Source organism: Pristiophorus japonicus, unplaced genomic scaffold, assembly GCF_044704955.1.
Source record: "Pristiophorus japonicus isolate sPriJap1 unplaced genomic scaffold, sPriJap1.hap1 HAP1_SCAFFOLD_2221, whole genome shotgun sequence".
Taxonomy (NCBI): Eukaryota; Metazoa; Chordata; class Chondrichthyes; family Pristiophoridae; genus Pristiophorus; species Pristiophorus japonicus.
This window is the reverse complement of record NW_027251931.1, coordinates 6,298-33,941: the sequence shown is the minus strand read 5'-3', so window position 1 is coordinate 33,941 and position 27,644 is coordinate 6,298. Positions and strand designations below refer to the sequence as shown.

The window sequence follows — 27,644 nt, the reverse complement described above, 5'->3', positions numbered from 1 at the left end:
ATTATTTCAGGAATTAGGTGTAAAACCCCTGATACATTCGCTCCTGGCATGTGCCGGGAGACCATATCGTAACATTGCTTACTCCCAGTCTGTGGTTTTCCATCTGCTAACTTCAATGGATGAAGAATTGCAGGCTAGTATTGCACAATTCTGCAATGAGCATATTGGAATATTTAGTATTATATTCTGGGGTTGTTGTCAAAGTAAGATGGTAGTCAAAAGTATTTTGAAGCATCTCCTCCTCCTTCTCACCAACTGTTTATTGCTAGCTGTTTGTTGATTGGTAGTTTTCATACTACCCATTAGATCAAGAAATTAGAGATAGTCAAAGGATGAATTGAAATACACAGTAGTTAAAACATGAAACATCTCATTTGGTCCAACCAGTCTGTATCAGCATACGACCATACACTTTATATGATTGGTCATTCACCAGAAGAGGTAAATCTATGGCGTGGAAATGAAAAGCAGAACGGAATTTCAGCAGGAGTGCACTTAGAGAGGAGAGCTACAGCCCCAGGTGAAACAGATTATCCTACCTGATATTCTTGTTGCAGTAAATCGTAACCACAACAAAAATGATAAAAGCTCCACAGGCAATCAATGCAATATAATGATTCGCTAAAGCTGAAGGTGAGGTACTGTCACTGCCATGACCCTTTGGGAAAAAAATACTCAGTGTTAACAGATCAAAGCAGCATTTACGTTCTAGTCAGCTCCATTGAAGTAAAATTGGGCGGAGAGTAAACGAGGTGTTACACCCAAACACACCTCGCCGGGCACATTAGATCATAATCAGGCTTTTGCGTTACACTCCACAAATCTGGAATTCTCCAGTGAAACAACTAAATTAGCGGACGTGGCATATTGAGTGGATATCTATGATAAAATTTTCTGAAGGAGTTTGCATTTATACAAAATTGTTATCCAGTTTAAGCATTAAAAAGATAGCAGGGCCAATTTTGTCCCCTGGTATAAGTTAATTAAGAAGTGCTGATGCCAATCCATCCTAAATGATTCCCAGTACCAGCTGCAGATTTGGGCAGTGTAACAGACACACCACTGTTGGGGTGGAACATTTCATGTAAGGCAAATTTAAAGGGCTGCTAACAAAACTCCTGAAAGGTGTTGGTAAGGCTCAAAAGGCATCACCGCCCATTAGTAGATTATTCCAAGGCTGAAGGAACAAGGGATTGAGCAACGGCAGGCAAAAATGAAAGGATAGGAAACATAAGATATAAGCTTGAGTCTGAGCAAATGACAGAGCAGCCCAACAACCAATCCACGTTTGATGGCTCCTTAAGTGCACAGTGCATTGCAGCATGCCTAGATAGAGAAAGCACGTTTCTGTCTCTGGCTGTACCAGCCTTGCACTACATTGTAGTTTCAGGTGTCTTTCAGCAGGTGACAGAGCTCTGCACCTGGCTCGCTGATGACTCATGAAGACAGTTTCCCATGGTTGTCGACAGGTTGATGTGCCAGAACCTGCATATATAGATGGTGGGATCATGGCAGAGGCTGCTAATCTGGATTCACTGGCTTTTGATCACCCTGACAGGCTTTCTTCTAACAACTGTCAATAAAAACACCGCAAACGGTGACTGGGAACTCTTATGAAGTCTCCCACAGTACATGTTAGGCATGTGCATATATTATTGGTGCCACTGGGTCTTCTGTTCCAGGTTTATTTGGGAATAGGAGCCTTTGCATGCAGAAACCTGCCCCGATATTCCTCCCAATTTTGCTGGGCACTGCACAGGCTCAGCAGAACTGAGGTGCACTGTGCCTGTCCAGGCCTCAGAGTGCCTTATTTGGTGAGCCAAGTTATTTCATAGCCCAGTTGCTCCTTCCCCCACCTCCCCTACTTACAGCTGCCTATTTTACGTTCAAAAAATTGGCACTGGGCCTCCAAACTGCTTTGTGATCTTTCTTGCCTGATGTACAACAGTACTGTGGTCAAAGGCATTTTGAGGTGAGATTGTTTTAGCCAACCCCTAATAAATATATGTAAATGAGGGTCCTATTCCTGTTTGGTCAAGGCTACCTCTTTGGCCAAGCTTTTGGTCATCTGTCCTAATATCTCCTTATGTGGATCGCCACAACCCCATACGACAGGCGGCAACAAACAGCAGCAGGCATCATATCTGCGGCCATGGCTGCAGCCTGCTTTGGAGTGTTCCCCGTCGGACTGGAAGCCAAGCCTGTCAATCAGGCTGACTTCCGGACAGGGAACCTATCAAACCAAAACTACACACGCTGTGGAGTCAAAACTCTCCAACATTAACTATTTAGATGAAGGAATTGAGTGTAATATCTCCAAGTTTGCAGATGACACTTAACTGGGTGGCGGTGTGAGCTGTGAGGAGGACGCTAAGAGGCTGCAGGGTGACTTGGACAGGTTAGGTGAGTGGGCAAATGCATGCAGATGCAGTATAATGTGGATAAATGTGAGGTTATCCATTTTGGGGGCAAAAACACAAAGGCAGAATATTATCTGGATGGCAGCAGATGAGGAAAAGGGGAGGTGCAACGAAACGTGGGTGTCATGGTTCATCAGTCACTGAAAGTGGGCATGCAGGTACAGCAGGCCATGAAGAAGGCAAATGGTATGTTAGCCTTCATAGCTAGGGGATTTGAGTATAGGAGCAGGGAGGTCTAACTGCAGTTGTACAGGGCCTTAGTGAGGCCTCACCTGGAATATTGTGTGCAGTTTTGGTCTCCTAATCTGAGGAAGGACGTTCTTGCTCTTGAGGGAGTGCAGCGAAGGTTCACCAGACTGATTCCAGGGATGGTTGGACTGTCATATGAGGAGAGACTGGATCAACTGGGCCTTTATTCACTGGAGTTTAGAAGGATGAGAGGGGATCTCAAAGAAACGTATAAGATTCTGACAGGACTGGACAGGTTAGATGCGGTAAGAATGTTCCCGATGTTGGCGAAGTCCAGAACCAGGGGACATAATCTTAGGATAAGGGGTAGGCCATTTAGGACTGAGATGAGGAGAAACTTCTTCACTCAGAGAGTTGTTAACCTGTGTAATTCCCTGCCGCAGAGAGTTGTTGATGCCAGTTCATTGGATATATTCAAGAGGGAGTTAGATATGGCCCTTACGGCTAAGGGGATCAAGGGGTATGGCGAGAAAGCAGGAAAGGGGTACTGAGGGAATGATCAGCCATGATCTTATTGAATGGTGGTGCAGGCCGAATGGCCTACTCCTGCACCTATTTTCTATGTTTCTATGTTTCTATGCGGAGAAACCCGAACTTCCGGGTATCCCAACACAAACCCACCCACCCACCCCCGCCTATTCAGCCCACTCCTGTCAAGATTCAGCCCATAATCTACAGCGAGGCCATTCAGGAGAAAAATCAGGAAGCACTTTTTTACACAAAAGGAAGTAGAAATCTGGAACTCTCTCGTCCAAAAGGCATTGGCTGTTGGATCAATTGCAACTTTCAAGACCGAAGTGGATACATTTTTGTCATGTAAGGGTATCAAGGGATATGGTGCAAGATGGTAAAATGGAGACGAGGTGCAGATTAGCCATGATCTAACTGAATGGTGGAGCAGGCTCGAGGGGCTGAATGGTCTATTGTGTTCCTGATTATCGTATGTACCTCAAGGAATGTTTGGCGGCAGTGAGCCCAAGATTCCAAAAGGTACCCCCATTAGGGACTTCAACTGCAAGCCTCTCCCACGGGATGGATTTAGGTTTTAAGGAGCCCGTCTTCAAACTGGAACAAAAATCTTTAGCTGCAAAATCAGCAGAAAGCATTCCCAGCACTCTCTGGGCAATTGCCATTCACCTTCCTCCAAGCTGCACTGCAGGGACATTCCCTGCAGAAAGCCGACACTCTGTTTCTATGGGTGCTCCTGATCTGTGACCAGCAGGAATGTAGGAAAGCTGGTCACATGTCGGAGTGACATCATATGACCCTTATTTACATGTCTCTTAAATGTCTGCTTATTTCAGCTACTCCTAATTGCATGTGAAGAGCAGGCAGGCAGGCAGGAAAATTCATCAGAGGGGCAACAGGTGAAATTCTCAAATTTCCTGCGTTCCGAGCTCCTAAAACAGGTGCACTATGGCCATGAGGCTGGGCAAAATCGACTCTACTTGGTGTGCGGTGCAAATTAAATGTGACAAAGTATGACCAAATCTGAACAAGCTGCACCAATCACTTGAACTAGGAATGCCTCTATCTTGAATATTGCCAAAACCTCATCACTAACCCAACAGCAGAGGTCCCTGGCTTCAACCTCTCTCGAAGACAGTGGACGGCGCTCAACCCAGTCTGCACAGGGCACGGACGATGCAGTCACCTGCTTCACAAGTGGAAGATGAGGGACGACCCGAAGTGTGACTGTGACCATTAGTCCCAGACCACGGAACACATCACATCAACCTGCCCACTAAGGCACCCCATTTCTCCACTCGGCATCTCAGGAGGCCATCGATTGGTCATCCCATTATAAACTTTTCCCATCATACCAAAGTTGTAGTATTGACAACATAACTATCTCTAATAATCATCAATGGCACTCTTGTGATCACACAAGGATGGAATTCATTAATATGGTGAATGCTGACTTCACTGTGCTCAAACTACACTGATTAGGATCAAGTGATCACACAGCGTGGTGAAAGATTAATACAGCTGCTTCCACCCATACAGAATAAGATGAAATACACAGAGTAATGCACAGTATCATTCGTACCAGTAACACAGCAAAATGGGTCAAGTGGTCGCACTTGCAGGTGATGTTATTAAATTCAGTTTCTGTCGTACAACCAGCCTCACTCCAATCACCACTACTTGTGCTCCCTGTAATGAAAAGTTACAAAGTCAGCGGCTGTTCCTTTACTCATCAGTTCCAGAACTAATTAAGTAACTAATAAAATGATTTTCTACCTGTTTTGAAATCCCAAAAGACACATTTTCCAACTGATTGATTCTAAAATGAAATTGAGTTACAATAATCAAGGACTGTCAGTCATATAAATAATTGATTTTAGTAAGTTGAATAATGAAGAATGAATTTTTTTTTTCTTACCGGCAATGATACGTTCTGAAACTCAATGATCACTGGGTATTTGAGATTTTTAATAGTGACATTCACCACTTTTATTCCAACGACAAGATTGTTTAATACAGTGCTGTTATTGTGACCCTGTAGACACAACATAAACATCATGTAAATTTCTCGAACCAAGTACGGAATATTGTTGGTTACTTTAGACAAGAATAAATTTGAAAACTTTTTACACATGGAATAAATTAGCAATGAGTTGCATCAAAGCTGGTCAGAATCCATTCTTCTGCTTTGTTATTTCTTGTATCTGCCGGTGAAGCTCCCATGGCATTGCCCACAGAAAGTCAGGACAATTTTGTATTACACTAAACGAGGCAGAATCAAAAGCATTTCTGAATGGTGCGAGTGGGCAGCTACAGTTAAGCTACCCATCTCTACCAAAACAGAGGCAGCAGAGCTTTGCACACACATATTTGGTGCATGTGTAGGAATCGCCTCACCAACATTACAAAAAGATGATTGAGACTGGGTTAGTACATTTGCCTTTCACCTTTGAGGGCCTTGTTTCCAATCCAATCTAACTGATCAAATAGGAGTCTCTTTTCTCAAATAGGAGACTATTGATCCAGGATGCTGAATGTGGGGAGCAGAAAAGTTCCCGCTGTGTAGCTGGAAGTGATCTCCTGATCTTGGTACACAGTAAAGGGACACTTACTCTGTAGCTAATTGACCTGACATCAGGTGACACACTGGAAAGTGTTTTGCATTGCCGTAGATGGATGGTCAGTGTTTCTATTCCCCAGTTGCTCGTAGGAGCAATAGCTTCAGCAATTTTCCCAGCTAGTTAAAAGTGCCCCAGAATACTGTGCTGCTCAATTCTTTTGCAAATGCACAATATTTTGCAGTATAAGTGGAGGTTGGTTACAGTTGGTAGGAATGTACTGGCCGGTGGTGGAAAAATCTTTAAATGGAAATCCAGCATGTAGGGAAGATTCATGTTTGAAAATCAAAGCGATGCAAAGGATGAGGGAAACTGACATGGAACTTGCTGCTCCCATAGGGCCCAAGTTTCGAGCCGCGCCTAGAACGGCGCAGTCCCGACCTGGACGCCCGTTTTTCGCGCCACAAAGTGCGCCTAAAAAAAACTCCAGATTCTCTAGCTCCCTGCAGGTCCACTGGCCCTCGGCACAGCGCAGCAGGAGCTGTAGGGGATGGAGCCAGGTCCCTGCGCTGAAAACAGTGCGGGGACCTCTGCACATGCGCGCTACAGTGGGCACGCAAGTGCAGTAGCTCATGGCGCCCGAAACAGTGTGGGAGAGGCCCGAAGCACGCAGCCCCTAGCCCTGGCCGAATGGCCTCACTGGGGCTGCGTGCATAAGGCTCCTCCCACGCCCAGCTCCTGCTTCCTCCCGACCCAACTCGACTCCCGCTTCCCCCCCCCGGACCGGACCCGACACCGACCTGACTCCCGCTTCCCGCCCCCCCCCCCCGCCCCCCGACCGGACCGGACCCGACCCCTCGGACTGGACTCGACCCGACTCCCGCTCCCCCGCCCCCGGACTGGACCCGACCCGACTCCCGCTCCCCCCACCCACCGCCCCCGCGCCCCCACCTCCGCTCCGGACCCGACACCGACACTGACTCCCGCTCCGCCGCCCCCCCCCACCGACCCTGCCTCCGGACCAGACCTGACACCGACACCGACTCCCGCTTCCACCCTGCCCCCCCCCGCCCCCGGACCAGACCCGACACCAACACCGACTCCCGCCTCCACCACCCCCCCGCCCATGCCTCCGGACCAGACCCGACACCGACACCGACTCCCGCTTCCCCCCTTCCCCCCCCGCCCCTGGAGCGGACCCGACACCGACCCGACTCCCGCCTCCACCACCCCCCCCGCCCCCACCTCCGGACCAGACCCGACACCGACTCCCGCTTCCCCCCTTCCCCCCCCCCGCCCCTGGAGCGGACCCGACACCGACCCGACTCCCGCCTCCACCACCCCCCCGCCCCCACCTCCGGACCAGACCCGACACCGACCCGACTCCCGCCTCCACCACCCCCCCGCCCCCGCCTCCGGACCAGACCCGACACCGACTCCCGCTTCCCCCCCTTCCCCCCCCCCACCTCCGGACCAGACCCGACACCGACACCGACTCCCGCTTCCCCCCTTCCCCCCCCCCGCCCCTGGAGCGGACCCGACACCGACACCGACTCCCGCCTCCACCACCCCCCCGCCCCCACCTCCGGACCAGACCCGACACCGACACCGACTCCCGCCTCCACCACCCCCCCGCCCCTGCCTCCGGACCAGACCCGACACCGACACCGACTCCCGCTTCCCCCCTTCCCCCCCCCCACCTCCGGACCAGACCCGACACCGACACCGACTCCCGCTTCCCCCCTTCCCCCCCCCCACCTCCGGACCAGACCCGACACCGACACCGACTCCCGCCTCCACCACCCCCCCGCCCCCGCCTCCGGACCAGACCCGACACCGACACCGACTCCCGCTTCCCCCCTGCTCCCCCCCCGCCCCCGGAGCGGACCCAACACCGACCCGACTCCCGCCTCCACCACCCCCCCGCCCCCACCTCCGGACCAGACCCGACACCGACCCGACTCCCGCCTCCACCACCCCCCCGCCCCCGCCTCTGGACCGGACCCGACACCGACCCGACTCCCGCTCCCCCACCCGCCCCCGGACTGGATCCGACCTGACCTCCCTCCCCCTGACCTGACCTCCCTCTTCCTCCCTCCCCCCGACCCGAACCGAACCGAACCGACCTCCCTCCCACCAACCCCCCGACCCGACCTAACACCACCTACCTGTAAATCTGGTGCTGGGGACGGGCCCAGCCTGAAGTCTCGGGCCCGGCACGTTCAGCCTCCCTCCCCCTTCTCCTTCTCCCCCGCCCCCCCATCTCCTTCCCCCTCCCATCTCCTTCCCCCCCCTTCCCCCCATCTCCTTCCCCTCATCTCCTTCCCCCCCCAATCTCCTTTCCCCCCCCAATCTCCTTCCCTCCATCTCCTTTCACCCCTTCTCCTTTATCCCCTTCTCCCCCCTCCCCTTCTCCCCCCCTCCCCTTCTCCCCATCCCTCCCCCTTCTCCCCCATCCCTCCCCCTTCCCTCCCTCTGCTCCCTCCCTCTCTCCCTCTACCCCCCTCCTCCCCCTCCCCTCGCTGTCAGAAACACAGACACTGACAGATAGAGAATGAGAGACACACAGACAGACAGAGAGATAGAGACACTGACAGAGACACACTGCGGGGGGCGGGGGGGAGGGCATCCCAGCACGCTGTTGGAGGGCTCCAGGTGCTGCAGTCGGTAAGTAGAAAATGTTTTATTTATTGATATTCTTTTTTTTTAATTTCTTATTAATTTTTTTTGATTGATTTATTGGTTGATTTATTGATGTATTTATCATTTATTATTGATGATGGCTCTTTATTTGTAAAACTGTAGTGTTTAATGTTTGTAAACTTCCCTTTAAACCCCCCTATGCCTGATTTTCTAAAGTGCAGACAAGGTTTTTTCGAGCGTACAAAAATCTTCACTTACTCCATTCTAAGTTAGTTTGGAGTAAGTTTTCACTGACGAATGTGTGTGTGCATGGTGTGTGTCTGTGTGGTGTGTGTGTGGTGCGTGTGTGTCTGTGTGGTGTGTGTGCGTGTGTGTGTCTGTGTGGTGCATGTGTGTCTGTGTGGTGTGTGTGCGTGTGTGTGTCTGTGTGGTGCGTGTGTGTCTGTGTGGTGTGTGTGCGTGTGTGTGTCTGTGTGGTGTGTGCGTGTGTGTGTCTGTGTGGTGTGTGCGTGTGTGTGTCTGTGTGTGCCTTCCTCCGTAAGGCCATGACATTTGCATCATGCTGGGTTGAAACATGCCCTCGAGAACTGATCCAGCGCTGCCCTAACACTGAGAAGCTGAGGAAAGCAGCCAGAAAAAGGTCTGTCTCTGTGTAAGTGTGATTCCAAGTTCAATTTTTAAACTGAAGTACGGCTGACTTTGAAGGAATGAGCTGAGCTGTTAACAGGTAAACCTATAGGAAAAATGTGGGAGGTATTCAAAGAAATATTAAGTATAATACCCGACCAATACATACCACTAAAGTGCAAACATTCCACTTGCACAGGCAAGTAACTATGTTCAACTTATGAGGTAAGATGGAATGTAAAACGAAAGGAAATGGTTTACACAAATGGCAAGAACAGTGATAATCCAGCAGAGTGGAAAATATAGAAAGTAACAAAGTGACAGAAGGAAAATATTAAGAACTGCAAAAAGGGAATAGGAAAAAACTTGCAAGTATATAATAGTTAAGAATAAAAGTTTTTTTAAATACCTTTAGAGCAAGAGAGTCTAAGGGAGTTGTGGGCCCATTAACGACAGACACTGGTGACACTGTAATAGTCAGCAATGTGGTAGATTTATTAAACAAGTACAGGTACAGCATCGAAAATCCGGAGTTCCGGAATCCGGACACTGGGATCATACGTGGCAGGTTCGTTCTGAATCCGGAAAATGTTCCGGAATCCGGACCCACCGCCTCCACCCCCTCCCCCCCCCGCCCCACCCACCGTAGCCACCTCTCTGCCGCTGGACTCACCCCCCTCGGGCCATCGACGTCTCCCCCGCTGCCCCGCTGACCTCTTACCCGCCTTCGGGCCGCTGCCGACCTCTCCCCAGCCAACCTCACCCCTGCCTCGGGCCAACCCTGCCCTGCCACCGCTCGGTCGCCCGACCCCCCCTCCCCTTTCTTACTTATCTTGGCCCAAGCATTTCCGGATTCGGGCTGTCGGAAAGACATTCTGAAATCCGGAAATACCCGAATCTGGGCTTGGGCGTTTCTGGATTCCGGTATTTCCAGAATTACCCAGAATCCAGAACGGCCTCGGTCCTGAGGTTTCCGGATTTCAGACGCTCCACCTGTACATGCCTTTATTAGTCGATGCAGAGAATACAAGAGCAGGGAGGTTATGCTTGAACTGTATAGCCACAGCTAGAGTACTTTGTGTAGTTCTGATCACCACATTTCAGGAAATTTGTGATTGCACGAGAGAGGATGCAAAGAAGACTTACAAGGATGTTGCCTGGACTGGAGGATTTTAGCTATGTGGAAAGATTGGATTGGTTGGGTCTGTTTTCTTTGGAACAGAGGAGGCTGAGGGGAGACCTTATTGAGGTGTATAAAATTATGAGGGGCCTAGATATAGTGGATAGGAAGGACCTATTTCCCTTAGCAGAGGGGTCAACAACCAGGGGGCATAGATTTAAAGTAATTGGGAGGAGGTTTAGAGGGGAGTTGAGGGGAAGTTTTTCCCCAAAGGGTGGTGGGTGTCTGGAACTCACTGACTGAAAGGGTGGTAGAGGCAGAAACCCTCACCACTTTTAAAAAGTGCTTGGATGTGCACTTGAAGTGCCGTAACCTACAGCGCTACGGACCAAGAGCTGGAAAGTGGGATTAGGCTGGATAGCACTTTATCGGCCGGCGTGGACACGATGGGCTCAAATGTCCCCTTTCCGTGCTGTAAATTTCTCTGATTCTATAATTGTAGAATACCGGTGAGTCAAACCATCAACTCGGCACAGCAAGAATTAAACAATAATGTGCACAAATAGCTAAAAATATCTCACCAGTTAAAGTGCTCAATGAATAGAATGCAGAAAGTGATATCATTATTGACATAATTATAAGTAGGGTTAAATACTCTTACTGCCATTTGATAAAATCCATGTTCCCATTTCTCATTTAGAAAAGAGTAACTGTGATTCTAATTACGTTACCTGGAACAGTGATGTATTCTTGTATATAGTAAAAATGATTCGAGATGTAGTTGTATTAAAGTGGTTACTACTGTTGTGTAGGAGTGTTGGTGGCAGTTCGATCTTAATCGCTGGGTCCAAGGTAGAGAGATTCCTCTGCGTTTTATGTTTAAGAAAAAAATATAAATTAATTGGTTATCTGGTTGCAATCTGAAATGACATTTCACTTCTTACATTTAGGAGTAACATGCTCAAAGCGTCTGGTTGGGTGAAAGTGGTTACCTTTAGTGGGAAATCTGGACATTTGCTGTGAGGGTTATTTATCGCTACTGGTCGTAACCACCACATCAAAATATAGTAACAGGGGCCTGGGACCAGACAAATGATCACGGCCATCAGATAAGGAAGAGTGGAAAGCTTAAGCAATAATTGGAAGTTGGGTCACAACATCGGAAGTATAATTGTTGGGATCACCCCAAAGCCATTTGAACTCACTGCTGGAATTCTTCTCTACTAGGAATAGGATTCAAGTTCAGTGCTACACGAGAAAACGTCTGGGGGAATTTTAACTTAACTGGCCTAATGGGAAACTGATGCAACAGGGCAACCCATTTTACACGCCGCTGGATTTTACTTTCTATTGGAGTGTGTAAAATCGATGCTGATCTGCTGGGTTTCCCAGTACTACGACCACCCCCACCCACCCCGTAAATATCAGGGCTGTTAATTCAGGATCAGACAATCACTCATTTTCTTAACAAGAAATGAAAAGAGAAGTGTATGTTTGGGGGTGGGGATGGGTGGGGCGGGGGGTGGGATGGGGGACGGGACAGAAAGCAAGTGAACATCATACATTCAAATTATTAGCAATAACAAAAGCAAGATATTGCAGTACTGAGAAGAGAGATACATCACAGCATGGCCGGGCAGATACTCCTCCTGCCACAAGTCCTCTAACTGGGCCACAAGTGACATTGTCCACACTTCCAACTGACACCACAAGAATCCCAACAGACTCACCGTATCTGGATTAGGAAACTCGACTCCTGTGAAATTTTCAGTGTTTATTTTTAGAATGTAAAATGCTATATATTCTGTTTCGCCAACTTCACTTTCCCCTTCGAAATGTATCTCCATGAATATATTTTCCAGATATGAGATGATTGAAGATCTATAAAAGAACGACAATGCAAGAATATTACTGACTGGGAAATAGCTAACAATAGAGGGTAAGGGTTAATTTGCTGAGTGTGTGTTGATCAGGATTAATGATGTTTTATGGTGCAGTGGCCTGAGGCCAACAATGCACCCAAGGGTGCCTGAGCACTGGGTGGGTGGGGAAGGCGCAAGTGGAAAGAGGCTGAAGCTCGTGCACAAGCTGGGCGCTAGGCTCATTAGGCCTCTGTCTTTAATGTAAATATGGCAGCTGACCCATAATGCAGCTGGAGCTTCAGTTACTCATTAGGAACAGATGCTGAACGCGAGGTTACATTCCCGATTAAAATAAATTCTCACAAGTTACTGCCAGCTGGCCCGAACACCCCGGGATCTGCCCACTTCCTGTTAGCCAGTCAATTGCCTAGTGGAACAGTGCAGGCAGGCGTTGCTCGATAAAGTGCTCCATGCATGTCGAGAGTCACTTGGATTGAGACAAAATTATGTAAATTAGCTGACCGGGAATTAGCTGGTGTGGTCAGCACATTTGTACACAGGTACTGAGTGACTTTGTCAGAGCCATTGAGTTTACTCACTTGTTAACCATAACCAAAGGTGCATAAATGATGGAAAGTATAGTTCTGAGTAGGAGAAAGGAGATCTCCGAAAGTCCACTTATTCAAGAAGACTCCACATTATTGCAGACTGTAGGAGGCAATCTCACCAGAGGAGGCCACCCACTCATAACAGCAGCTTCAGCAAATGTAGGATGGCACTGTGCAGAGGGTGAACACATGTCTCCCACTCACTGCACTTGGAAGGATTGCAGATAGTGGGGTTGATCACCAATGTGATTATTGAGAGTAACTAAATGATCTTATCTTCACATATCTCTATCAACATGACTGTCAACGATCATACATTGCTATAGTTGGATGTTCAAGGTGATTGAGGTGTTACACCTGTTCGCCTGAGTAGTTTCAGAAAAGCGAATTATTAAAGCAGATTTATCCAGTATCAATTGCAAAATGGAATACAAAAGGAAGATATCCGGGACATCTCAGCATTATTGGAACAGAAAAGTTGTAGCTGAGAAAGATTGATGGTTAAGTGTATACAACTTACTGTATAGGAGCATAGAAACATTAGCAACAAGAGTCGGCCATTCAACCTGTCTTGGCTGATCTACACTTCAATTCCATTTAACTACCTTTGCTCCATAGCCTTGTTTCCCTTGCGAAACAAAAATCTATCTCAGTTTAGAAAGTTCCATTTGTCCCAGCATCCACAGCCTTTTGGGGAAGAGATTTTCAGATTTCCAAGACCCTTTGTGTGCAAAAGTGCTTCCTGATATCACTCCTGATTGGCCTAGCTCTAATTTAAAAACAATGTACTTTATTCTCAAGTCCCCATCACAAGAAATAAATCCTCCATATCTACCCAATCAAATCCTTGAGATTTGTGAATTTGGATTCCCAAATCTCTTTGCTTCTCTACAGTTCCGAGTTTCTCATGACTTCGAAAATACTCTGATTTATCATTCTTGGGTCCAAAGTGGATGTCATCACACTTGACCACATTAAAATTAATTTGCCATTATCAACAAGTCAGGGGACCAATCTTGGTTCAATAAGGATTGAAGAGTATGCCAGGAGCAGTACCAGGCCTACCTAAAAATCAGGTGCCAACCTGGGGAATCTGCAACACAGGATTATATGCATGCTAAACAGCAGAAGTAGCATGCTATAGACAGAGCTAAGCGATCCCACAATCAACAGATCAAAGCTCTGCAGTCCTGCCACATTCAATCATGAATGCTGGTGAACAATTAAACAAGGAACGGGAGGAGGAGGCTCCATGAATATCCTCATCCTCAATGAGTGCAAAAGACGGCTGAAGTGTTAGCAACCATCTTCAGAAAGAAGTGCTAAGTGGATGATCCATATCGGTCTCCTCCTGACGTCCCCACCATCACAGAAGGCAGTTCTCAGCCAATTCGATTCACTTCACATGATATCAAAAAACGTCTGAGCACACAAAGACAATGAGCCCCGACATCCCGGCTGTCGTGCTGAAGACTTGTGCTCCAGAACTAGCCACGTCATTAGCCAAGCTGTTCCAATACAGCTATAACACTGGCATCTCCCCGACAATGTGGAAAACTGCTCAGTTATGTCCTGTCCACAAAAAGCAGGACAAATCCAATCTGTCCAATACCACCCAATCAGTCTACTCTCAATCATCAGCAAAGTGAAGGAAGCTGTCGTTCACAGTGCTATCAAGCGACACTTACTCACCAATAACCTGCTCACCAATGCCCAGTTTGGGTTCCGCCAGGACCACTCAGCTCCAGAACTCATTACAGCCTTGGTCCAAACATGGACAAAAGAGTTGAATTCCAGAGCTGAGGTAAGAGTGACTGCCCTTGACATCAAGGCAGCATTTGACGGAGTGTGGCATTAAGGAGCCCTAATAATACTGAAGTAAATGGGAATCAGGGGGAAAACTCTCCACTGGCTGCAGTCATACCTAGCATAAAGGAAGATGGTTGTGGTTGTTGGAGATTAATCATCACAGCCCCAGGACATCGCTGCAGGAGTTCCTCAGAGCAGTGACCAAAGCCCAACCATCTTCAGCTGCTTCGTCAATGACCTTCCCTCCATCATAAGGGAAGAAGTGGGGATGTTTGCCGATGACTGCACTATGTTCAGTGCCATTTGCAACTCCTCAGATAATGATGCAGTCCATGCCCAAATGCAGCAAGACCTGGATGGCATTCAGGCTTGGGCTGATATGTGGCAAGTAACATTTGCATCACACATTTGCCAGGCAATGTCTATTTCCAACAAGCGAGAGTCTAACCACTGCCCCTTGACTTTCAACAGCATTACCATTGCTGAATCACCCACCATCAACATCTTAGGGATCATCATTGATCAGAACCATAACTGAACCAGCTGCATAAGTACCTTGGCAACAAGAGCAGGTCAGAGGCAGCATATTCCGTGGCGAGTGTCTCACCTCCTGACTCCCCAAAGCCTATCCACCATCTACAAGGCACAAGTTAGGAGTGTGATGGAATAATCTCCACTGGCCTGGATGAGTGCAGCTCCAACAACACTCAAGAAGCTCGACACCATCCAGGACAAAGCAGTGATTGATTGCCACCTCATCCATTTAGCATTTACTCCCTCCTTAAACATTTACTCCCTCCACCACCAGCGCACCATGGCTGCAGTGTGTACCATCTACAAGATGCACTGCAGCAACTTGCCCCGGCATCTTTGGCAACACTTCCCAAACCCACGACCTTTCGGGCCTAGAAGGACCAGGGCAGCAGGTGCATGGTAGCATCATTACCTGCAAGTTCTCCTCCAAGTTGCACACCGTCCTGACTTGGAAGTACTTCGCCGTTCCTTCATTGTCGCTGGGTCAAAGTCCTGGAACTCTCTCCATAACAGCACTGTGGGCGTACCTTCACCGCACAGACTGCAGCAGTTCAAGAACACAGCTCACCACCACCTTCTGAAGGGTAATTGGGATGGGCAATAAATCCTGGCCTTGCCAGTGCCGCCCACATCCCATGAACGAATAAGAAAAACATGGCGCCAATCAGAGTACACATCCTTTATCCTCACTCTGTCTCCTACCTCTCAACCAATTTCCAACCCAAGTCAAAAGCCTACCTCCAATTCCTTGTGTTCTCAGTTATGCTAACAATCTTTTACATGGCACATTATTGAATGCTTTCTGGAACTCCATAAACATAACACCCATCGACACTCCCTTATCTACCTTATTAGTGACCTCCTGAAAAAATTCAACTAGATTAGTATTACCCTTACCCTTAACAAATACTCTTCAAGTGCTCAGTCACTCTATCTAATGAGAGAGTCGAGTAGCTTCCCCACAACTGATGTTAAACTGACAGGTCTGTAGCCACCTGGGCCACAATATTCCCAGCCCTGCGAGAGCCGGTTTGGAGGCGGGCCAGCTGTCTAAATGGCCGAGATTGACAGTGGGTCGGGAACTTGCTCTAAACCCACCTCCTCATATGTTTCTCAACTGTCAGGTCTGCGTGCGGATCGCAGACCCGACACCAAGCGACGGGCCAATTAATTAACGTACTTTACAGGTAGTTTATTGCTATTTAAGAGGATTAAAAGCAGGCACTAACAATTTTACCAACTTTTTGACTTGTTTTCTGTCCCTCAAGTTTCACCCCAGGTAAGTGTGTCGGGCTCTCAGTGACTCTCCTTTGCTTTGGCTGGTTGACAGCTGGAGAAGTGGTGTAAAAGCTACCATTTCACAGCTGTTCACTTTCCAATATCAAAAGCTGAATCCTTCAGGATTTGGAATAAACTTTTGAACTATATGCAGTTTGGAAGTGTTTGCAGTGAACTCTCTATTCACTGTCACCTCCTTGGAGCAACCTCTCACCATTGACAAATCGCTTCTGACATCTCAACCTCACCTCCCATCTATTCCAGCAGCATCGATGCCCTTGAAAAATTCTCACCTTGGTCCTCAGAATCCCACCATGATCATCCCCAACATCATTATACACACCTGCATCTCCAACAACAACAACCTTCTCCGCAATCAGCTGATGCTGCACCGGACACAGGGCATCAGCACCCAACCATATTACTGTCTGGGAGGCCAGCAATAGCCTCACCATGAACATGTTTACTTCACTTGATGCTGTGCACCCTGGTTGCCACATGATGCACTAGGTTGGCACCACCCCACACCAGCTCCATAAAGCATCCCAGCATTGCCAAGCCATTCCTTTCACATTCATCACCTTTGTGGGGGGTACCCATATGTCTCACCATTCACTACACCTCACTAAGCAAGGTAGGTTGGTGTGAGTAAGGATCTGCAGGGGTAGAGTAGGGAAGGCAGAGTGTTGGGGATGTGATGAGTGGCACAGTAGGATGAGGTTGAGTGTGGCTTTGCAGTAACATTTCGTGATCTACTGAGCTCATTGAAGATTTGGTCCAACTGCAGCCAGGTCCTCCTGATGACATCCCTGCTTGTGCCCTTCTGTGCAATATTCAACCAGGCTGCGTTGGTGTCCTGGGGAGGTCTCTTCCACCCATTGGAAGGAAAGAGGACCTCCTTGCATGCTGTGACTCTCTCCGTAAGCATCTGGGGGGAGTGATGTGAGTGCCTGGTGCAGCCATGTACTTCTGTGCAATGCTTGTCTGTGTTTACACCCCCTCAATGCGGCAGAACACTGACCGAAGAATTGTGAAAATCAATGTGGACATGGTCCCTTTAAGGAAACCAGCTGACGACACATCATCAAATTATATCATCAGACCTGCTTCTTGTTAATTGTCTGGGAACCTCGTAGGGCGGGCTTAACAAGCCTAATCCAGAGAAGATTGCTTCAAGAGAGTGGGATGGAGCCGGGAGCGGGTTTCCCACACGCCAACGAAGATTATAAAGATTGTTGGAGGCACATGCAGACTTAAAGGAAAATAATATAGATCAGTGCCCATAGCAGCTGTGTTGTTTCACATACCAGCTGCTGTCCTACAAGGGGTTTATGTTCCCCTTGATGTGTAGCTGTTCTTCTTTGGTCAGCTTACATAGGTCTCTTTAAATGGCAGTGTTGTGTAACATGCAACATACGATAATTATTCTGCAAAGTCAATCAGGCCATTAGGCAAGGGACCTCCAGAGCGGTTTAAACATTGGAAATGCTGGTTTAACAACCCAAAGGCTTGCGTTGTGATAGTTCCATTTCAGGAATATATGTCATTTACAGCATTGTCTTGAAGTGTGGGGGGCTCTGGCCATGCATGCAATTAAATAGAATAGAAGCCATTTTAGGAGTATTTGCAAAATTTAGTGACCACTCCATTAATGCAATACAGAAACTTGCTAGTTTAACATTTTATATCAATTTTAGATGAATTCGCTCATGACAAAATAAGAAATACTGCACAAACACTAATTTGTTGTAAATAGAAATTCTCTCATATCGGTTACTATGAGAGTTGGAAAAGTATTTTCATGTATTACGTTAGAGGGAGGCCAGGTATCTCCTTAAGACTGGGAGTCTAGCGCAGCAGCAGACTGGCAATTTTGTGGAAGGCCAGGAAAACATCAGGCATTATTTGATACATAGACAATTCAAGAAAGATGGCTTATTTCTGTTATATATCAGAAATTGATTGTGTTTTCAGACTGACAATGCATTCTAGAAGAATGGTTACCTACATGTTAGAAATTTGACCAAAACATCTCTGTATGAGACTGGTCACTTTTGTAACTGCACCTGAAGGTGATTCATTTCCATCTCTAACAGTCAGGCTGTGCTGCAAATAAGAACAAAACTGCTTCCAACCTAAATGGAGAAGGAGAGGATATAATGAAGAGGTCAATACAAATAAGCTCGAGTCCATTGAAATCCTTACTGAAAAACTGTAGCAAACACCCCAGAGCATGGCCCCAATGTAAATAAGGTCGCCACATGGCTATTATATTTTGGGAGTGAAATTTCTTTCTCAGCTCTGTAATAAATTGGTAAATGATTTTGGGGGAAATTTCCGTTTTAAACTAAATGGAATAGTGATGACTTTATTCAAATCGTGGACAGAGGAACTTCAACCAGACACGTTAATCAGCTTGTTACAAGTAATGCACAGAGCAACAATCCCACCTTGTTACTGAAGGGATCACATGCATTCTCCTATAATTATTGGAATTTGTGAAATATTCTAACACACTTTAACAATCATTTACAGTGCCTGCTAGTGAGAGCACTCCATTTCCTGCCAGAGGTATCATTTGTGCTATTTTATATTATGATCTACATGGCCACACCCAAATATTGGAGCATAATAAGTTTCACAGGTACATTTCAAGGTTTGTGTCTCATTTACATGTTCAGGACACTTTGGGGTCTCATTCTCTCTTTGTCCACTGATGGGTCTTTATTTTCATTCAATGAATTACGATTCATTTTTAAGAACATTGTGTGCTTCCCATGAGTTTGTGTGTGACTGCAGCACATGGCGGCTCAATCCAGCCGTGTACTTTGTAAATTTGTATTTGAGAGCATGACTGACCTCTACCTCCTGTTACAAGCAGCCATGCTCCACCAATAAAGCAGTATCATCAGCAGCAGCTAAGGAAATTATTGCTCTTAATTTTTATGTAACAGGGTCATTCCAGTCCTTCACTGGCAACATTGGTCATATTACACCGTTCACTAACCACTGTATTATAAAACTGACAGATGTGTTAATTCAGGAAGTTGCCCTAGAACTAGTGGATGCATTGGTGATAATTTTCCAACAGTCTATCGACTCTGGATCAGTTCCTATGGACTGGAGGGTAGCTAATGTAACACCACTTTTTAAAAAAGGAGAGAGAGAGAAAACGGATAATTATAGACCGGTTAGCGTGACATCAAATGTTGGAATCAATCATTAAGGATGAAATAGCAGCGCATTTGGAAAGCAGTGACAGGATCGGACCAAGTCAGCATGGATTTATGAAAGTGGAATCATGCTTGATGAATCTTCTGGAATTTTTTGAGGATGTAACTAGCAGAGTGGACAAGGGAGAACCAGTATATGTGATGTATTTGGACTTTCAAAAGGCTTTTTACAAGGTCCCGCACAAGAGATTGGTGTGCAAAATCAAAGCGCATGGTATTGGGGGTAATGTACTGACGTGGATAGAGAACTGGTTGGCAGACAGGAAGCAGAGAGTCGGGATAAATGGGTCATTTTCAGAATGGCAGGCAGTGAGTAGTGGAGTGCCGCAGGGCTCAGTGCTGGGACCCCAGCTCTTTACAATATACATTAACGATTTAGATGAAGGAATTGAGTGTAATATCTCCAAGTTTGCGGATGACACTAAACTGGATGGCGGTGTGAGCTGTGAGGAGGACGCTAAGCGGCTGCAGGGTGACTTGGACAGGTTAGGTGAGTGGCAAATGAATGGCAGATGCAGTATAATGTGGATAAATGTGAGGTTATCCATTTTGGGGGCAAAAACACGAAGGCAGAATATTATCTGAATGGCGGCAGATTAGGAAAAGGGGAGGTGCAACAAGATCTGGGTGTCATGGTTCATCAGTCACTGAAAGTGGGCATGCAGGTACAGCAGGCGGTGAAGAAGGCAAATGGTATGTTGGCCTTCATAGCCAGGGGATTTGAGTATAGGAGCAGGGAGGTCTTACTGCAGTTGTACAGGGCCTTAGTGAGGCCTCACCTGGAATATTGTGTACAGTTTTGATCTCCTAATCTGAGGAAGGACGTTCTTGCTATTGAGGGAGTGCAGCGAAGGTTCACCAGGCTGATTCCAGGTATGGCTGGACTGTCATATGAGGAGAGACTGGATCAACTGGGCCTTTATTCACTGGAGTTTAGAAGGATGAGAGGGGATCTCAAAGAAACGTATAAGATTCTGACAGGACTGGACAGGTTAGATGCGGTAAGAATGTTCCCGATGTTGGGGAAGTCCAGAACCAGGGGACATAGTCTTAGGATAAGGGGTAGGCCATTTAGGACTGAGATGAGGAGAAACTTCTTCACTCAGAGTTGTTAACCTATGGAATTCCCTGCGCAGAGAGTTGTTGATGCCAGTTCATTGGATATATTCAAGAGGGAGTTAGATATGGTCCTTACGGCTAGGGGATCAAGGGGTATGGAGAGAAAGCAGGAAAGATGTACTGAAGGAATGATCAGTCATGATCTTATTGAATGGCGGTGCAGGCTCGAAGGGCCAAATGGCCTACTCCGGCACCTATTTTCTATGTTTCATCATCATCATGGGCAGTGCCTCGAAATCGAGGAAGACTTGCTTCCCATTTTAAAAGTGAGTTCTCAGGTGACTGAACAGTCCAATACAGGAATTACAGTTTCTGTCACAGGTGGGTCAGACAGTCATTGGAGGAAAGTGTGGGTGGAGAGTCTGGTTTGCCACACGCTCCTTCCGCTGCCTGCGCTTGTTTTCTGCATGCTCTCGGCGACTGCTGGACGAATCACCGCCTAATCCGTTCCGTCATCAACATCAATATAGCCCCAAAGCGATGATGGCAGCAGAAGCAGTGCCGCAGAAAAATCAATGCCAGTGTACTCAAAGACTCAGCTAAGAGAGCCCTATACAGCCAACGCCTCACTGTTAACCTGGTGACCTTGATGACCCCGAGACGCAGAGTGCCCACAGCACTTGGTCTGCCCTTCAGGCCACCATAACCAGTGCCTGCGAAGAGACGCTCGATCACTCAACTAGGAAATACCAAAACTGGTTTGATGTTGAGTTAATTAGGTGCATGGCAACATGCAGCAACCTCACACTGGAACAGAAGCATCAGCAGGACAGGAAGAGTGCTTTATTTCTGGCTCTCCCAGGCTGCAGGGAGTCACAGATTACACCCATATTGGCACTGAGGGCTCCAACTGCAATCTGTTGGTTTAATAATGGGGTTTCATTCCATTAACAAAGGATGGTTTGTGATCACGAGCAGCAAATAATTCATGTAAATAATTGTCTTTGTGATTGTTATATATTTAACCATTTGTAACCTGCATGACACCTGACCACCAGAGGGCTCACCTGTTGGAGTCCCAAGGGATCCCAGCATCTCTTGGGAGCACAGCATATAAGCAGGCCACCCACGAGGTACCTGCACTCTGGAATCTTATTAAAGGAGCTAAGGTCACCCTTGCTCATTACACACAGTACTCAGTCTTAACCTTTATTATGAGTGTAATAATTGGCGACAAGGTAGCGAACAACCGTGCGAAAATGCAAAGAACAGTCGGCATCCTGGAGAAGTTCTCAGAAGGGGACGATTGGGAGGCCTTCGTGGAGAGACTCGACCAATACTTCGTGGTCAACGAGCTGGAAGGGGACGAGAATGCTACCAAACAAAGGGCGATCCTCCTAACTGTCTGTGGGGCAACAACCTACGGCCTCATGAAGAATCTCCTGGTCCTGGCAAAACCAACAGAGAAATCCTACGAAGCCTTGTGTATGCTGGTCCGGGAGCACCTAAGTCCGAAGGTAAGCTTTTTGACGGCGAGATATCGGTTCTACACGTGTCAACGATCGGAGGGCCAGCAATTGGCGAGCTACGTCGCCGAACTGAGGCGCCTCGCAGGACATTGTGAGCTTGAGAGATTCCTAGAATAAATGCTCAGAGACTTTTGTGTATTGGGCATTGGACATGAGACAATCCTTCGCAACTGTTGACAGTAGAAACTCCAAATCTAAGTAAAGCTATAACAATAGCCCAGTCATTTATGTCCACCAGCGACAACACCAAGCAGATTTCGCAGAACAAAGAAGTTTCGGCCAATACTGTGCATAAAGTAATGTTGGCTTTGAGCAGAAATGTACGGGGCAGAACGTACATGCCGGCTGCTGTGGCCCGACCTCAATTGACCCAGAGTCTGCCATCATCTGTTAATGCAAGGCAGTTAACACCCTGTTGACGCTGCGGAGGTGATCATCGGCTCCATCAATGCTGCTTTAAGCACTATGTGTGCAATGGATGCAGAACAATGGAACACCTCCAACGAATGTGCAGGTGAGCTACAAACCCACCACGTTGCAGAGGAAGATCGATCTACAGTGGACCAGGCTGAATTGGAGACTCGTATTGAGGAGGCAGAGGTGTATGGGGTGCATACGTTCACTATAAATGTCCACCAATAATGTTGAAAGTTGAACTGAACGGCATTCCAGTATCTATGGAGCTCAACACGGAGGCAAGTCAGTCCATAATGAGTAAAAAGGCCTTCGACAGGCTGTGGGGAAATAAGGCACACAGGCCCAAGCTCAGCCCCATTCACACCAAACTAAGGACTTACACCAAGGAACTAATCCTTGTAATTGGCAGTGCAGAAGTCAAAGTCTCCTACGACGAAGCAGTGCATGAACTCCCGCTGTGGATTGTATCAGGGGATGGCCCCATGTTGTTTGGCAGAAGCTGGCTAGGAAAAATCTGCTGGAACTGAGATGACATCCGAGTGCTTTCGTCCATCGCCGACGCCTCATGTATCCAGGTTCTGAGCAAGATCGCATCGTTGTTCGAGTCAGGCATTGGAAGCTTCTCGGGGGTGAAAGTGCAGATCCATTTGATTCCCGGTACGCGACCCATCCACCACAAAGCTTTGGTGGTACCATACATGATGCGTGAAAAAGTGGAAATTGAGCTGGACAGGCTGCAAGGTGAAGGCATCATCGCGCCGGTGGAATTCAACGAATGGGCTAGTCCAATTGTCCCAGTACTTATTTGGCCTCAAGTTTGAGCTTGAAACTGACCACAAGCCGCTCATATTGCTATTCTCTGAGAGCAAAGGGATTAATACCAATGCCTCTGCCCGCATCCAAAGATGGGCGCTCACGCTGTCAGCATACAGCTATGTAATCCGCCACAGACTGGGCACAGAGAACTGCGCAGATGCTCTCAGTCAGCTGCCATTGCCCACCACTGGGGTGGAAATGGCACAGCCAACGGACTTGTTCATGGTCATGGAGGCATTTGAGAACGAGGAGTTCCCCATTATGGCCCGCCAGGATCCTTAACTGTCCCTGATAAAAAATTGTGTCCTCCATAGGAGCTGGTCCGGTTTCCCAGTGGAGATGCAGGAGGTGATTAAGCCGTTCCATAGAAGCAAAGACGAGTTGTCCCTGCAGGCTGACTGTCTATTGTGGGGGAATCGCGTGGTCTTGCCCAAAAAAGGCAGAGACACATTCATATGCGAACTACACAGCACCCACCCAGGCATCGTAATGATGAAAGCCATAGCCAGATCCCATGTGTGGTGGCCTGGCATCGACTCAGATTTAGAGTCATGCGTGCGCCAGTGCAACACTTTCTCTCAGCTGAGCCATGCACCCAGAGAGACACCGCTAAGTTTGTGGTCGTGGCCCTCCAAACCGTGGTTGAGAATCCATGTAGACTATGCGGGCCCATTTCTAGGCAAGATATTTTTGGTTGTCGTGGACGCTTACTCAAAATGGAATGAATGTGCAATAATGTCTGTCAGCACGTCCATGGCTACCATTGAAAGCCTTTGAGCCATGTTTGCCATGCATGGCTTGTCTGATGTCCTAGTCAGCAACAATGGCCTTGTTTCACCAGTGCTGAATTCAAGGAATTCATGACCTGCAACGGGATCAAACACATCACATCTGCCCCGTTCATGCCCGCATCCAACGGCCAGGCAGAACAGGCAATTCAGACCATCAAGCAAAACTTGAAACGAGTGTCGGAAGGCTCCCCGCAGACCCGATTGTCCCGAGTGCTGCTCAGCTACTGCACCAGACCCCACTCACTCACCGGGTTCACCCAGCCGAGCTGTTCATGAAAAGGGCGCTTACAGCAAGGCTCTCTCTTGTCCACCCTGATCTCCATGATCACGTGGAGGGCAAACGGCATCAACAAAGTGTGTACCATGACCGCGCAAATTTGTCACGTGATATTGAGATCAACGATCCTGTGTCTGTGCTCAATTATGGACATGGTCCCAAATGGCTCGCTGGCTCGGTCACAGCCAAAGAGGGGAGTAAGGTGTTTCAGGTCAAATTGGCCAATGGATAAACGCACAGAAAACATTTGGACCAAATCAAATTGCGGTTCACCAACAGCTACGAACAATCTGAAGAGGACACCACCAACTTTGACCCTTCAACACACACACACAAGTGGCAACTGACATCATGGTTGACCACAAAACCGAACTCATCATCCACAGCAGCCCGGCAAGGCTGGCTGCCCAACAGCCGAGTGAAGAACTGACCAACCCACCCACACCTTCATTTGTACCGAGACGATTGACAAGGGAGTGTAAAGCACCAGATCGTCTCACCTTGTAAATAAGTGGACTGTTGACTTCACGGGGGAGTGATGTTATGTATTTAACCCTTTGTAACCTGCATGACACCTGACCACCAGAGGGTCACCTGCTGGAGGCCCAAGGGATCCCAGCATCCCTTGGGGCACAGCATATAAGCAGGCCACCCATGAGGTACCTGCACTCTGGAATCTTATTAAAGGAGCCAAGGTCACCCTTTATGACAGTACTCAGTCTCACCCTTTATTGGGCCCAAGTTTCCGCCCTCTGTAAAAACGGTGCACCTCCATAAAGTGTGCTGACTTTCTGGAATAAAAAGGGCGCAGAAAAGTGACCTTGTGATGCTCCCTGCTCCTCAGGATGTCTTCGGCCTTGGCGTGGCACAGCACAAAGGTTTGGGGGCGGAGCCAGGTCCCAGCACTGAAAACAGTGCCGGGACCTCTGCACATGCGCGGTAGAGTGTGCACGCATGTGCAGTAGCTCCTCGCCCCTGAATCTCTGCAGTTCAGCCTCTCCCTCCCCCCTCCCTCCCATTCAGCTGCCCCCCCCCGTTCAGCCTTCCCCCCTCCCTCCCGTTCAGCTCCCTCCCCCCGTTCAGCCTTCCCCCCTCCCTCCCGTTCAGCCTCCCTCCCTCCCTCCTGTTCAGCTCCCCCCTCCCTCCCTCTCGTTCAGCTCCTCCCCTCCTTCCCTCCCGTTCAGCTCCTCCCCCCCGTTCAGCTGCCCCCCTCCCTCCCGTTCAGCTCCCCCTCCCTCCCGTTCAGCCGGCCTCTCTCCCTCCCATTCAGCTACCCCCCTCCCTCCCATTTAACTTCCCCCCGCTTCCCTCCCGTTCAGCTCCCCCCCCACTCCCATTCAGCTTCCCTCCCTCTCTTCTGTTCAGCCTCCCCCTACTTCCCTTTCAGCCCTTCCACCTCCTCCCCCTTCTCTCCCCGCTCCTCCCTCGCTCCCCCTCCTCCTCCTCCTCCTCCATCCCTCTTTCCCCCCATCCCCGTCAAAAACACAGAGAGACACTGACAGAGACAGAGAGAGAGACACAGGGGGGCCTCATCCCAGCACGCTGTTGGAGGGCTCCTGGTGCTGAAGTAGGTGAGTAGAACCTTAATTTTTTATTTATTGGTTAATTTTTTTAAAATTTTTTTATTTTTTTGGTTGATTTATTGGTTGATTTATTGATTTGTTTATCATTTATTATTGATGATAGCTCTTTATTTGTAAAAGTGAAATGTTTAATGCTTGTAAACCCCCCTCACCCCCCATCTCTCATTCCCTACGCCTGATTTAGGCAAGGTTTTTCTGTGTGTATAAAAATCTGCACTTACTCCATTCTAAGTTAGTTTGGAGTAAGTTTTCACTGCCTAAACTTGCAAAACAAGCGTAAGTGGCTGGTAACGCCCCCTTTTGAAAAAAAAATTGTTCTAAGATGAAACTATTCTAACTCACTAGAATTGGAGCAAACTAAATGCCAAGAATTGCAATTTCTAAGATACTCCATTCTAAACTAGTTGCTCCAAAAAAATAGGAGCAACTCGAGCCGAAGCTTGAGCCCATTATGAGGGTAATAGTGACAGTGCTCACAGTGACTTTTCTCTCTGTCAACGCATTTTGCCCTTTTTACTGGCAAAATCTAAATAAAAAGATGGTTGATTGGTGACAAGCTGTACCCCATATAGCTGTGACTTAAGTAACCAATAAGGAAACCTGGTACTACACTGGAGATGTATTATAATGAGGTCAACACCAAAGCATCCTTATTGAACAAGCTGATTTAAAATTCTCAAACAGCCAGGTGGGGTTTGAACTGGTTCTCCAGATTATTAGTCCACAGGGTCGATATTACCCCCGGGAGAGAGTCAGGTGAAGGGATTAAAATGTGAGATCGTGAAATGCGATCACCAACCTGCCACGTACACACCTGCTGCCATCTTTACAGTGGCAGGATGAGTGGTATCTCTCATTATAATATTTAAATCAGGCTCCCACAGTGTAATTGGGAGCCAGATTTAAGTCTTACGCTGGCCGGCCAGGTTTCCCAGTGCTCGGGAAACCCAGGAGCTGGCGGATCAAGCAGGTAGGGGCTTTGTATAGCACTGCTTGTGGGCCAGGGAGAGGAGGAGTGCTTCCCCCGGCCCCTCATCAAACCTTCTGCTGGTCGCGGCCTCTCCTCGCAGACACAATCGGCCGACCCCACCCCTCCAAACCCACGATCCCAAGCTTACTGTACCAAGATCTGCCAAGCCCCCGCTTCTGCCCTGTGATCTTTCCCTACTTCCGATTGCTGGTCCAAGCTCTCCCCTCTCCCTGCTTCAATCCGGGAACTTTCCTGATGGCTGGGGCCGGCCCTAACTCTCTCCAGCTGTGGTCTTGTGCCGCCGGCTTTGCTGCCAGGCAGCCAGCAAGTCTGGAGCTCCGGCCGGCATCCGGGCGGGAAACTGAATAAAAATATGATAATGAGGCTCTGAGGTTGATTTTGGAAGGACTGCCACGTTCTCGGAACTTCCAGGTTTCCTCCCCACTACCACATTACCCCACTCCCTCCCCACCTCCCAGTAAATATCGTGGCCCACGTCTCTGGATTACTGGTCCAGTAACATTATCCACATCCCAAATCTGCTCCAAAACAGCCGGTAATTCAGAGGAGAATCCAACCCCATCCAAATCAAGCTAGTTAACAGTGAACTGAGTGAGCCAAACACTCTGCGATTTACCTGCTACTCCCCAGTGTCCTGCTGCAATCTTCAGCCAGAACGGTTTTTTTAAAGGCTGCACTGTAATTTCCAAGCACCCCAGCATATTGCTCCCGGTTCAATGGGATTTACACCAATGAATCCTTCAATGGATGAGCAAGTAAGCTAAGCCAAAAT

At 48.1% G+C, this 27,644-nt stretch overlaps 1 protein-coding gene across 1 annotated transcript; it reads right to left on the bottom strand.

The window, feature by feature from the left end:
• Positions 1 to 539: 539 nt before the first annotated feature.
• On the bottom strand, positions 540 to 27,200 carry LOC139245546 (adhesion G-protein coupled receptor G1-like; the record flags this gene model as incomplete). The annotated part of the gene is made up of 8 exons (XM_070871179.1): positions 27,128 to 27,200; positions 18,185 to 18,311; positions 11,816 to 11,966; positions 10,817 to 10,951; positions 5,056 to 5,172; positions 4,914 to 4,956; positions 4,720 to 4,826; positions 540 to 658 (listed from the first exon to the last, which is right to left on the bottom strand). Coding segments are annotated over exons 1-8 (872 nt in total), but the record flags the coding sequence as incomplete, so codon positions are not given.
• Between the last annotated feature and the right edge of the window lie 444 nt (positions 27,201 to 27,644).